Raw genomic sequence first — 12,397 nt, forward strand, 5'->3', positions numbered from 1 at the left:
TAGCTTTGTGTTGTTAAGCTGTTACAGTGATCGTGGTTGCAAACACCTGCCAGACATTAGTTTTACATCCAGCAGAAACATGTTCCACAGATATTTTCTGGCAATTTATCTCCATCCTTCTGCTGTTTTTACTTGAGGAGAGTGCTAATATTTACTAGCAACAGCAGCTGAAAATTTGACTAAGAGCTGGGCTCTCAGCAAGACTAACAACCCTTTCCTTCAAAAAGGAGTTATATAACTCAGCAGATTTTTAAATGTTGGTGATTTAAAACGTGGAAAGCTGCTATTTTTTTTTTTATGAATGAGCACTCACTTTTGGCACTTGAATACCTCTGAATACAAGGTTCACAAAAATATAAAATAAAAGCATGATTGCTGTGAACACATTTCTAATAAAGCATTGCACTGTGGTATTTCTGTTGGCTTTCAGAGAGGCTTTAATCTGTCCTTGTTCATAATTTGTGACAATGCACTGTATTTACAGTCACATCAATAGAAGGACTCAGTTTGAGAACCCGGTCCTGGAAGCCAAGAGACGCCTGGAGCAGCAGAGGCAGATGCAGAGCCAGGGACTCTCTGCTCTACCGCTGCCTACAATTTACAGAGGTACAATTCCACACCGTGTCCAGTACTTACATGAAAACATGCTGACAGGCTCACGCAGTTGCACAAATATGAAAATGCCATGACTGCAGAAAGAATGTCTGTAGCACATAGCCTTGGTCTTGAGGCCATCTCACGCTAATGCATTTTTGAAATAATTACACATTTTCCCTCCAGTGCTGAAATTCTGGATTGAATACTTTGCATTTTATTCCTCTTTTCACGGCTTATGTCATAGAGTGGGCTGTTTCACGAGTGTTTGATGGGGCAGATTAACAGTGTCACAGTGTACAGGGTCGAATGGAAATCACAGGCAGTGCAGCGGACAGAGAACATGCCAGCCCTAAGGCCCCTAGTGGTCATATCCAGGCATGCGTATGATGACATACAGGACATTATTACTCCTTCATCTGAGTAAAAACTGCTTTTCTCCAGCGAGATTATCAGGATATTGTATCCTCAAGTTTTGGCATTAAGAAAAAAATTACAATAGATGCATCCAGTGCTGAATAAATCACGTAAAAGCAAAAAAAAATGACTCAATAACACAATGTTCAACAGTTCTAGAAATAAAAATATGGTGTAAATTTGTCCCTCACAATTTTATCCAAATGCAGAGAAGCCATTGTTTACGAGGGACCCAACCCAGCTGAAGGGCACCTTCCTATCGACAGCCCTGCAGAAGAGCAACATGGGATTTGGCTTTACAATTATAGGAGGCGACGAGCCCGACGAGTTCCTGCAAGTGAAGAGCGTAATACCAGATGGACCTGCTGCTCAGGATGGAAAAATGGACACAGGTAATTATATGTAGCGTGCAATTTTAACAACTGGTTTCAAAATAAATTGAGGTTTAAACAAACTGCAAGCTGTCACCGCTGTCACTGCTGATAGTGTAATGTTTGTAGAAATGTTTAAGCACTCCCTCATTACTGTGACACCTCAGTGTTATGGACCTTTATTTTTTTCTCATGGCAGATCAAATACAGAAAGCTTTTTGCTGGCAGGAGTTTGAATTTTTACCTGTCTGTTGGCAGGTTCTGTCAACATGTCTGGTTCCTAAAAAATCCACAGAAAACAGCAGTGTTAGTATTCAGTGCATTTTTGAGTTACTGTGTAACTTTTAGCAACAAAAGTCAGAACAAATCCAGAGATTTCGTAGCATAAAGAGCAACCATTTAGATCCCGATAGCAGTGCGCACAGAGATCTTGGACGATTGGGTGAATTACTTTACGTTCTTAAGTATTCAAGTCTTTTCAAAACTCTCTTCAAAAGTCAAAGTCAGTAGTTTTCAGTAGAGAGATCATTGTTCCTTAAGAAATATTAAAAGATAAAAAGATATTAAGGTTGTGCATGTGTGCAGCCTCAGCTTCGTCAGATTTATAGATTTATTTTCTTTTTTCATGTAGAAGATACAATACTGAATAAAATATATGTCAGCGTGCAGCTTAAATTCTACAGTCATTAAACTATAGATTAAGAAAATGGTACCATGGCATTGTGTTAATTTCTCAATTTTTCTGTATAACTTTACAATATGTTACAAGGTGGTTGCACTTTTTCTCCTCGTTCTCTATTCCTGTTGCGATACACACACAAGTTTTAAGTGTCACTGTTTCCATCTCAACAAAAATATAAGTGCCCCCTCCAGTTAGGTTAAGCCTGGTCTAAGTGGATGATAAATGCAATCCATTTTGGCCACAAGTCCTTAAACTTATCCTGCTGTAGTTTTAAAGAAAAGGACAGTCGTTCCATTATGTAGGTGTCATAAAGGATTTTTAACCAATTTTCAATTTGTGGTGCATCAGGCTGTGGCGGCTTCAGCGAGTAGTACTCTCATTAAGTATTTGTCTTCTTTAGTTTGAGTGTTCCCGTGTGAATCGAAACCTTATCACAGTGGAGCGGTTTGCGCATTCCAGTGATCCCAGGAGCTATGCTGTAGGGTCTCCCAGGGCAAATTGGTCCTGGATGAGAGAACAGAGAAAGATTGATTCTGAAAACCCCCATGATGACAAAAAAAGGGTCCGGTTTACCTATCCTGGGGCCAGGCTCGGGTTAGGGGAATGACATGAACCCAGATAAGTAGTAGCTTCATGAAGTAGCTACACTGTCTTGGCATCAAATGGAGTTGTGGTCCTAAATACTGATTATAAATATTTGTGGATTTTTCTCCACAATGACTTCAGTTCTGGACATTTTCAAAACTAATGGTAATGGTTTGTTCCTCATGATCCGCGTACAGTGCATAGAATAAAGCACTATATGAATATGAATGTATGGTGGAGTGGTCGTAAGAGCACAATAATATAAATGTGTTTAGTTGCGAGTTGATTCCAAGTAGCGCAGGCTATTTTCTTTCCATCAACCATACCTGTAACATACCCACATCTAAAAGGACTTTTACAGTCATATACAAAATACCAATAGGAGGCACAGTTGGTCCTCTGTGGCAAAATATACAGCTCTCTGTCTCGGTTTTTTATACGAGCATGCGTTATTAAGGTCAATGTCGTTTTCTTCCCGTGATTCCTGTGTTTTTCTTTATTAAAGTCTTCTTCAGTTTCTCTCAAATCCAATTCAAGTCCAGTTATCATTTATTATAAGTCCCCTGTGATGTATAATAAATGATATCAATATAGTGAAAAAAATTGCCTGTGTACCCCAAGATTCCTGGAAATTTAAAATCTATTGCTATTGTTTCCACATCCACACAAATAAGAATTCATGGGCATCATTTGTCCTTGTTGGCATATTTGGGATGCCCTATATTTATGCCTGTGGCACTGTACGTCCCAGACAAGGACTCCAGTTTCCTCCCAGTACACCCTGTCCTCTGTCAGTGCACTGTAACATCTTCCTTTTAATAAGATGGAGAGAAAAAAGGTTTGATTGGCCATAACTGACATCAGCCCACACACCACCTACTTCATTAGGAGATTCAATCTGCCTTGATAGCCAAACAGCAGGAACACAAACAGTCCGGTAAAATAATTTGTACACAGGTGTACCAGTGTCAGACACCCCCAGACATGTGTTTGTGCTTTGATTCGTAAACACAAACGAGCAGCAATGCTGTCTCACGTGGCTCGCTTAGTGGCTGGAAAGAACCTGCATTGCTGTGTGTGGAGAGGTACAGATTGGATCCTCGCAGCAGCCAGTGTGTGTTTTCATTCCTGGTGTCCTTGAATAAAGTCCTAAATCCAGTTCATTACCAGTATGTTGTTGAGGATGAAAACGCAGATTCCATAGGTTATTTTAAACTTCACACGCAAAAGCCAGTTTTTAGGTTTAAGATAAAAAGCCAATACTAGAAAAATCCCAGTAAGCCACCGTCACAGGATCAGAGGAGGACAAGCTTCATGTGTGCTCTCTTCCGAACCTGCGAGCTGGCCTCATGCCTGGCACGGCCGGTGCCTAAACTGCTCATTTAGAGCTCATTTCAGAGCTGGGATTCCTCCTTCCTGCTTTCAGCTCCTGCTCTGTGCTTTTATGTCTCTCCCTCTGCCTATCAGTTTCTCTTTTATCTGGATTCTATCTCTTTCTGTTTTATCTCCATCTCTCTTTGTCTCTGCAGCTTACCCTTTATTATGCTTCCTTATCTAACCATGTCATCTGACACTTCTCCTCTGTTTTCAGCCTCAGTGTGTTTTCATCCATGTTCTCTTTCTACCTCTCTGGTTTTTCCTCTCTCCTGGTCTGTCAGCCTCCCCCCCTCCTCTCTCTCTCTCTCTGTTCTGATTTCTGTTCTCTCCAACTTGCTCCTCTACGCTCTGTGACATTGCCAGAGCGCACACACATTCACATTCACACTCGCACACAGTTGCACGCAGACACTCCCTGGCTGAGATTAGCTGGCCTATTTGAGCTGTGCAGCATTGCTCTTAGGGATTGTGTACGATTGTGCATGCGACATGTATGGTGTATGTTTGTGTGTGCGCATATGCTCATGGGAATGTGTGCGTGTCTGCATGTGTGACAGAGAGCGCCGCTAGAAGTGTGAAATAGAGGATTTGAGGCAGCTGTATTTGTCATGGGGCTGTGGATTTAAAGCTGAAATCCATAACTTTCCGCACGTTCAAACTACAGCAGAGATGACGGAGTATCTAGTGTCGTATTTGTGAAGTTATTTCACCTCTTTGTTATTGGTGTGCAGAAAAAAAAATGTTATCAATCAACCAGGCAGAGCAATCTAAAGTTCTAATACTGAGGAGACACCACCAGCCAGGATGGGTGTGCTGAAGGAAACTGAACACACACATATACACACACAATCTTTTAAACAATGGTACTCACGCATTTTGGGTTTTCGACTGTGAGATGGAGTCGGAGGGTTATAATGCGCAGTGCATGAGACTGTAGGTATTTACACATTTGAATTTTTGAGATTTTCTGTCAATTTGCACGAATCATACTCATCAAGACTCTGACCCCTGTCTCATCTCTCTGTCTCGCACATACACTTTGGTCGCCTGCTGTGGCAGTGGACTGATACCATGATACTTGTGTGGCACTTTTGAGAGGCGAACTTGTTCTGATGCCACAGAGAGATGAGACCTTTATTTTTACTGCACACTATGTCATACATGAGCCGCTGACAACAGATCTTTTGGTTTTCTCTGCATCTACTGTGACATTCTGCCATGTGACTGAGGCTGCTCCTGTCTCCTCCCTCAGGTGATGTCATCGTCTACATTAATGACATTTGCGTGCTTGGCACGACACACGCCGATGTGGTCAAACTTTTCCAGTCTGTACCGATCGGTCAGAGCGTGACCCTCGTGCTCTGTCGAGGGTATCCCCTGCCCTTCGACCCCGAGGACCCAAGCGGTGCGGCCAGCGCTTCCCTGACGCCCATTGGGCTGGAGCACCGCCCGCTGGTGGTGAATGGTCGCGGCAGCTATGACCCGTACCTGGAGTACCTGTCGCTGAGCTCCCAGCTTCCTGGTCAGGCTCTGGCCCAGGCTGGAGCTTCCCATCCCGGAGACACACATCTGGACGGCTCATCCCTGCCGCCCACCACGCCCGGCTCGGCATCGGCGCTCACACCTCACAATGACAACGTGTCAATGGCCTCTTCTGGGACTGGGGCTGTTGCCGGGGCAACAGCACAAGGGGCAGAGCTGCTAACAGTTACCATGGTGAAAGGAGCAGAAGGATTTGGGTTCACCATCGCCGACAGTCCTACCGGTCAGCGAGTTAAACAGGTGAAGTGTCCCAACGCCGCCTCCTCAATCAGTGAACGACTTCAGACCTGTTTAATATTTTAATTGTAATTTTCATTCAGCATTTCAGGAATTAAATGTGTTCTTTCAAGTGCAAACTCTCCACAGTCGGCTAAAATAGTCGAGCTGACTTACAAATTAAACTTGAAGTAGAGTTACGACAGCAGGTCAGAGAAAATTTAATTTGGTCAACACAACGTGGTAGAAAGAGATCGAGATAAGAAGAACAAAGTGAGCTCACCCTGTGTTGGGTTTGCTATCTACTAATGTGGTACGAATCGAGTCTCCGGAAGGTGTGGAGCAAAAAGGGGGGAAAAAATTCCCACCCTGCATACTTAAATACCTGGAAAGAAGGAACAGATATAAATTAGAGTCGCTGATTGGGAATGTGACAGATGCTAATCCTCATCCCAGTTGTATGTGTACAATAAAACATCTGCACCACAATATACATCTGTCTCCACCAACATGACAGCATCTGTGCTTTTCCCCTTTTGTTTTAAGAATTTCTTAGTCTTCTTGAATCGAAGTAGCTCAGATGGCTGTTCCTATAAATCTTTAAACAATACAACATGTGCGGTGAAGATTTTAGAATTTAGGTCCCACTGTGGGCAATTGCAGCTTTCCACTGTAACCCATTTTTATTGATTGTGGTTTACAAAAGCAGTTTTATGTTTGAGATTGGAAGGTACCATGAAGCCAAGTATAGTAACGGTGGATGATGATGTGGTGCAGGTGCTAGACGCGGGCTCACAGGGAGCATCGGGGCTGGTAGAAGGAGACCTGATCCTGGAGGTAAACCAGCAGTCAGTGGCTGCAGCTGGACATGGACGGGTGGTGGAGATGCTCAAAGAGTGTCCTGTGGGAGCAGAAGCAACACTCCTCATACAGAGAGGAGGAACAGGTGAGAGAGACAACATTTACCTTGTTTCTTTTGACTGTTTCTCACTACAAACACACTCTTTCTGCAAAAACAAATCTAAATAAAAAAAGCTTGTAAATGGCACCTAATTTAAATCTTCCCAAATAGAACAGAACAGTAAGTGAAAGTTAAACTTAGTTTGATTCATATAGCGTCAAATAACAATAGTAATTTCAAATTTTTTATTAGAAAATAATGTGAATATTGTTCAGAGTAAAATTAAAGTCACTCTTAGACTGCACAAAGGTTTTATTCTCAATTCAGGAAAGAAGTTGTAATGTCAGTGTAATGTAGGAGAAGCTACTATCAGGTAAATATTGGGAGAAGGTATTAAAGAAACCTTTTTGTTGTTGGGATGAAATAATGAACAACTCTGACATAATAATGAATATGTCAAATTCAGTTATGTCTTTCAAAAGAGATAATATACAAAACTATTTGGGTACATGGGTACAGGTGTAAATAACTTTTACACTTTTTTTGTTCTTGTTGTTTTATTTTTCCTTTTTCCTCCATTTTGGATACTAGGAAAGCTGTAATGAGTAATATATGCCGGGCAGATTTCTCTGCCCAGTCTTAATAAAAATAAACTTACTGAACTAACAAATCACTTAATATAATATTAGAGTATATTATAGCAAATTTTATAAAGATAACCCTTTTAACAGAAGGAATCCTACGCCAGCACCAGGGTCAGGGAGGTACAGCCATCTGCCACAACGGCTTGGATTTAAGGGAAAAAGAGGCAGCACACGGAGAGAACACAATAAAACATGAATTGCAGGGGAGAGAAGACACAAAGTTAATGAAATGCAATCGTGCCATATAAATGCATAAGAGGCCACCCTGCTGCATTTAGCTAACAGATACTCGCCGAACTAGAAGCTGTAAATGAATGGCGAGTGGAAAAGAGGGGCGTGGACGAGCCTCTTCTTCTTCATGGGAGCTCCTCAAGCAGCCTGAGACTTGCACAACTGCTATGAGATTTATCAAAAGGATTTTTTTAAACTCTAATCTAAAATCTAGAGAAAGTGTCTGTCTCTTGAATTTACTCTGGACCGAATCAGTTGATGAGTTTGTAAACTGGTGGTATTTTCCCTGTGATTTGGTCTCTTTTCACACAGAAGAAAATCCAGATGAATTTAAAGCGAGCCAAAATGCGTCATTACAAATCACGTGAGAATGTTCAGTCCGCTCATTGGCCAGATGTGTCTGGGAGCAGAAGCAACAAAATAAATATATAAATAATATAGGAAGAAGGAGCTCTATTTTGGACTATCGGAGAACATGGAGAATTTCAGTTGATTTCCCAGCTGGTTGCTTGCCCGTACAGACCTTTGCACATCTATTGAACATTCCCGCATTGAAAATACAAAGCATAAGTGGCTACAGAAAGTTTTTTAGCTCAAACTTGCAATGTACCCCAGGTAGTTGGTTGTGATCACATTAGCACCATAAACAAACTGCACTGGAGTTCACCATCTCCTCCAAAGAGCCTCAGTGTGGCCGTTTATTATGTTCACACCTGAACAAACGAAGGGAAAAAATGAATGAGAGTTCAGTTTAAACGGAACAAGCACTGCAGATGTGAAAGCACCCTTAAACTGGGAATTTTGCCACTGGAAATGTTCTACCTCTGATCCTACTTTTGGAAACTTTGGGAACCACCTATCCATCAATTTTCTTAACCACCCATTCATTTTAGGATTGCCAACGGCTGGCACCTGTTCCATCTGAACCCGAACCAGAGCTGGATTACAACCGGGTTAGGTCGCCACTCCGTCATAAGGTGCAAACACAGAAGTCCATGGGTAGTTTTGACTCACATGCTTGTCTTTGGACTGTAGTAATAAAAACAGGAAGACTGAGCCAAGACTGACCAAAAACCATCGTTGTGTGAGGCAGCAGAGCTAACCACTGCACCACTGTGATTACTGTTTTTAGCCAGAATGATCAAATTGGTTATAGTGAAAGTCCAGCAAGTTTCTCCTCTTTTAATGCCCTCTTTGATCTGTTTAAGTTTGCAGTGGTGACAAAAACGATTTCACTCCAATTAATGCAGAATCACATGTGATATTTTGTTATTGTTCATAACTTAGAAGAATAATTAAAGAAGAGTCCAGTGCAAGAGCAGCTTCCTGCTAAATGTAAGCTGGTTTCTGGCTTTGACGTGCACAAACATCGTTTTGCTTTGCATCGTCACCTCCAGCTGCAGCTTTGCAATAGAGAAGTCAAGTAGAGTTGACAGTGAGCACTGAAAGAGCTAAAGAGATTTTGATTATGATGATTTCGAGACCTGTTCTATTTTTAAACTCGTTCAAGTAACACGGCCTATTTATTCGGATTTTATTCAGGTCTTAAGATGAGATTTTATTTTTGGAATAATAAATACTTTAGAAGCTGGAAGAATAATTTTGTCTGGTGCAAATTATCTGTTGGCAGGGGAGGGGGGAATTTCATAAAAAGTGAAACAATTCAAATGTATTTCACATTGTGTCGGTTAAGAAAATGAAACTTTAATATCCACCGTGGGGAAATTTGATCAATGCAGGTACAAATGGCTGCAGGACAGATTATTAGAAATGATATACCCTAAGGATGCAATGAACAATATGTTGTTTAGTGTATTTCATATGCGGTGACTCATCCAGTGAATACACATCAATATTACAGATCAGGAAAAAAGTGTCAGCAGATGTCACACTAAGTGTTTTGTGCCAGCACTTAGAGTAGCTGGCAAACAGGATGAACTGGATGGTGTGATGCTGTTTGGCTGAATATACTGACTGTGCTCGCACGGGCTGCAAAACCACATTTTTACCGTTTTGCTGAATACAAATCTAGTTTGATGTTATGTTAGGTGAAGGAAAGCGGGACAAGAAGAGAATATATGGAGTCTTATTACTGGCTGTGATCTGTTTTCCTGTCCATTGCAAAACTTCCATTGCTTTCTCACAATGGCACAGGCTTTTATCCTATTAAACAAGCATTTAAATCTGACTTATTAGACTGTTGGCTCTTTGTATTTTGACAAATTTCGGGGCTAGTGAGGTTCCACAATACCTGCAATGAGCTGCTGTTTTCCACGTATAATGCTCCTGCACATGTTCAGTGAAGGGAGAAGACAATCGCACACCCTTGGTGTGAGAAAATAAATCAAAATGGAGTTATAAAGGTGGCGAGAAAGGGGGCTGAGGAGAATTTCATGGTGTTGAAGCTTGAAGTATAGATTCTTGCAGTTCTGCCAGGACCGCATGGAGTGTGGCTATTTTCCCACTTTTTGTAGTTCCTGTATGTTTAGCCACCTGCAAGGAAATAAAATTGCACAGTGGAAGCTGCATTTGTTGACACGTACTCTTGCTCTGATTCTCTCGGAGGTGTTCAGGTCACAGGTCAGCATTTGACTTGATAATTCCCCCCGGCTGCCTATACCATTTGCCTGAAACACACACACACACACTAAACTACACAGCAATTAAATATGGAGCATTGTTGCTCATGAAAGTGAAGAACAACAAAAGTCATCTTCTGTTGTTTAGCCGTTTAAAGACAAAACCTCATGAGCTCATTGTGTTTTGAATGAGGCGTGCAGCATCTTTGAAGTTCACATTTTAATGCTTGTTTTTGTCATTATGTCTGTAGTTTCTCCAGAGATAATTTGCCAGGAGTTCAGAGTTAATATGCTTTGTTTCTGAGATGATATCAAAACAATAAAGAGGAATTATGGCGATGCCCTCGTTTGCATCACCCTTTTCGCGAATTGTATTTAATTAGGAATGAAGTCAATCAGTCTCCTATGCGTCTAAGGTTTAATTAATTGAAGTGTGGCACGAATTATGATTGCAGACCTGACAAGCCATCAAAGACATTAGTTCTTAGCGATCCTGATACATCAGACTGTCTGATGTAAGTGCTGCTGGGTGGTTTGCTGATTTTCATGCAGGTCCTGATTGCTTTGAATACATTATTGGCAATAATTGGAGATCTATAAGGATGATGTCTGTATGAAATGAGTACAAATGACTAAAGTGCTTTCAGCACGAACACAGAATACACCAGGGTATACCGCTGCATGTGTGGATGTATATGTGAGCCACTCAGATCAAATGCTGCAATGCTCCCCGTGGCGGCCCAACCGTGCAGAGCCAACATCTGCCACCTGGAGGTCAGCCGTTGCAAAAACACTGCTTCAGATACAACATTTATGCACACGCTAATGCAGAGTCACATGTAGATACACAGTTGCAAAGTATATCTTTCTGAATAGATATCCTTCTAGATGCTAGGCTGAATGTGGCAGATTACCCCCCCACCCCCCCCCCACCCCTTCCCCCAAAGATGCCATCTCCTCACAAACTCACCAGTTTCTGTCAAACAACTCAAGACAACAACCCCACAGGGGCTATCAGCCTGACACACCAGGAAGCTCTCCGGCTCTCTCCGTGCCTCTCTCTTCTCTGCAGGGTGAAAGAGGGGACAAGGTCCTTTACAGTGACTCAGATGTGCAAAATGTCAGGAATGTTTAAACATGTTCGAGTTCTCAGATGAAGAATTTTTGTGCAGAGCATCAGTGAGATTTAGGCTGACCACATGATTTTAGATGTGTGACTGAGTGCATTAGAGCCCTCTGTAACGGAGACACAGTGCTAGACTTCCTCTGCATGTATGACTGTGTGTGTTGTGTGTGTGTGTTGTCTGACTGCTTGACTGTAGCGTGGGCACACTGCCAGAGCTGCACGGAGCTCTGGTCATGTTCACAGCTCCGTCCCCTGACATCCCAGTTTGAAGCAGAGCCAACCACAGACCAGAGACATGTTGCAGCACCAATGAGGATGCATACTGAGGCTGGAAAGAAAAAGGTGTCGGGCTGCACAAGCCAATCAGGCTAATCTGAAGGCCATCCAGAACTCAGCAGGCTAGTCTGTGATACTAGCCTGCCAGACTGTTTGACCACTGACTTGTTTTGTTTTGTTTTGTTTTTTTTTTTTTTGGCCTGTCCCGTTTGGCTCTTTTGCCATCAGAATTGTTGTCTAAAGGCAAAGAAAGATGCCCAATGGATTTACTTTACCAAACTGACCATCCCAGCCTTGCCGTAATGGTCCATTTGATTCACCTTTTATTGTTTATTTTATTTTCACTTACTGAATACGGGACAGACTTGACTGGGGGAAAGAAGGGGAGAAAGAAAGAGGGAAAGAGAAACAGCTGAGAAGAGGGACGGGGGAGAAGGGCAAAAGACAAAAACCAACAGAACGGGCAGAGAAAAAAAAAATGCATATATCAATCACCTGGATCACCTGCTGAGAAAGAAAAAAGAAAGCAAGCAGAAGAGAACAAGAGTAATAGAATAAACAACATCACAATGATATATGGGAATATGACAGTAAATACTAAATGTTAAACATTATTGTGCAGCACATAAGATCAACAGAACACAGTGTGCTTTGAGGTAGGAGCCAAAAAGGGTGTAGTTTGTGGGTGTGATCACCCGTGTGTACACCTGTGAGCATGGACGCGCTTGTTTTTTGTTTTTTAAAAGGTTCCTTCATGTAATAATCTGCTAGAGGGTGTGGGGGGGCCACAGCCCCGTCCTCCAGGGCGTGAAGCAGGTGTGGAGGAGATCAAAACTCCAGACATCCAGAGGCCCCC

At 42.1% G+C, this 12,397-nt stretch overlaps 1 protein-coding gene across 1 annotated transcript in view; it reads left to right on the plus strand.

Moving 5' to 3' along the window:
• magi2b (membrane associated guanylate kinase, WW and PDZ domain containing 2b) overlaps window positions 1–12,397 on the plus strand; it is a 91,553-nt gene that overhangs the window by 60,559 nt on the left and 18,597 nt on the right. Inside the window, exons 8-11 of the mRNA XM_085359123.1 lie at window positions 485–606; window positions 1,221–1,403; window positions 5,279–5,808; window positions 6,562–6,730. Coding sequence (XP_085215249.1) covers window positions 485–606; window positions 1,221–1,403; window positions 5,279–5,808; window positions 6,562–6,730 — 1,004 coding nt within the window. The remainder of the gene's footprint in view (window positions 1–484; window positions 607–1,220; window positions 1,404–5,278; window positions 5,809–6,561; window positions 6,731–12,397) is intronic.

The sequence above is a fragment of the Diplotaxodon limnothrissa genome, linkage group LG7 (assembly GCF_057381915.1).
Source record: "Diplotaxodon limnothrissa isolate DT_005_m linkage group LG7, D_limnothrissa_male_GT1.1, whole genome shotgun sequence".
Taxonomy (NCBI): domain Eukaryota; kingdom Metazoa; phylum Chordata; class Actinopteri; order Cichliformes; family Cichlidae; genus Diplotaxodon; species Diplotaxodon limnothrissa.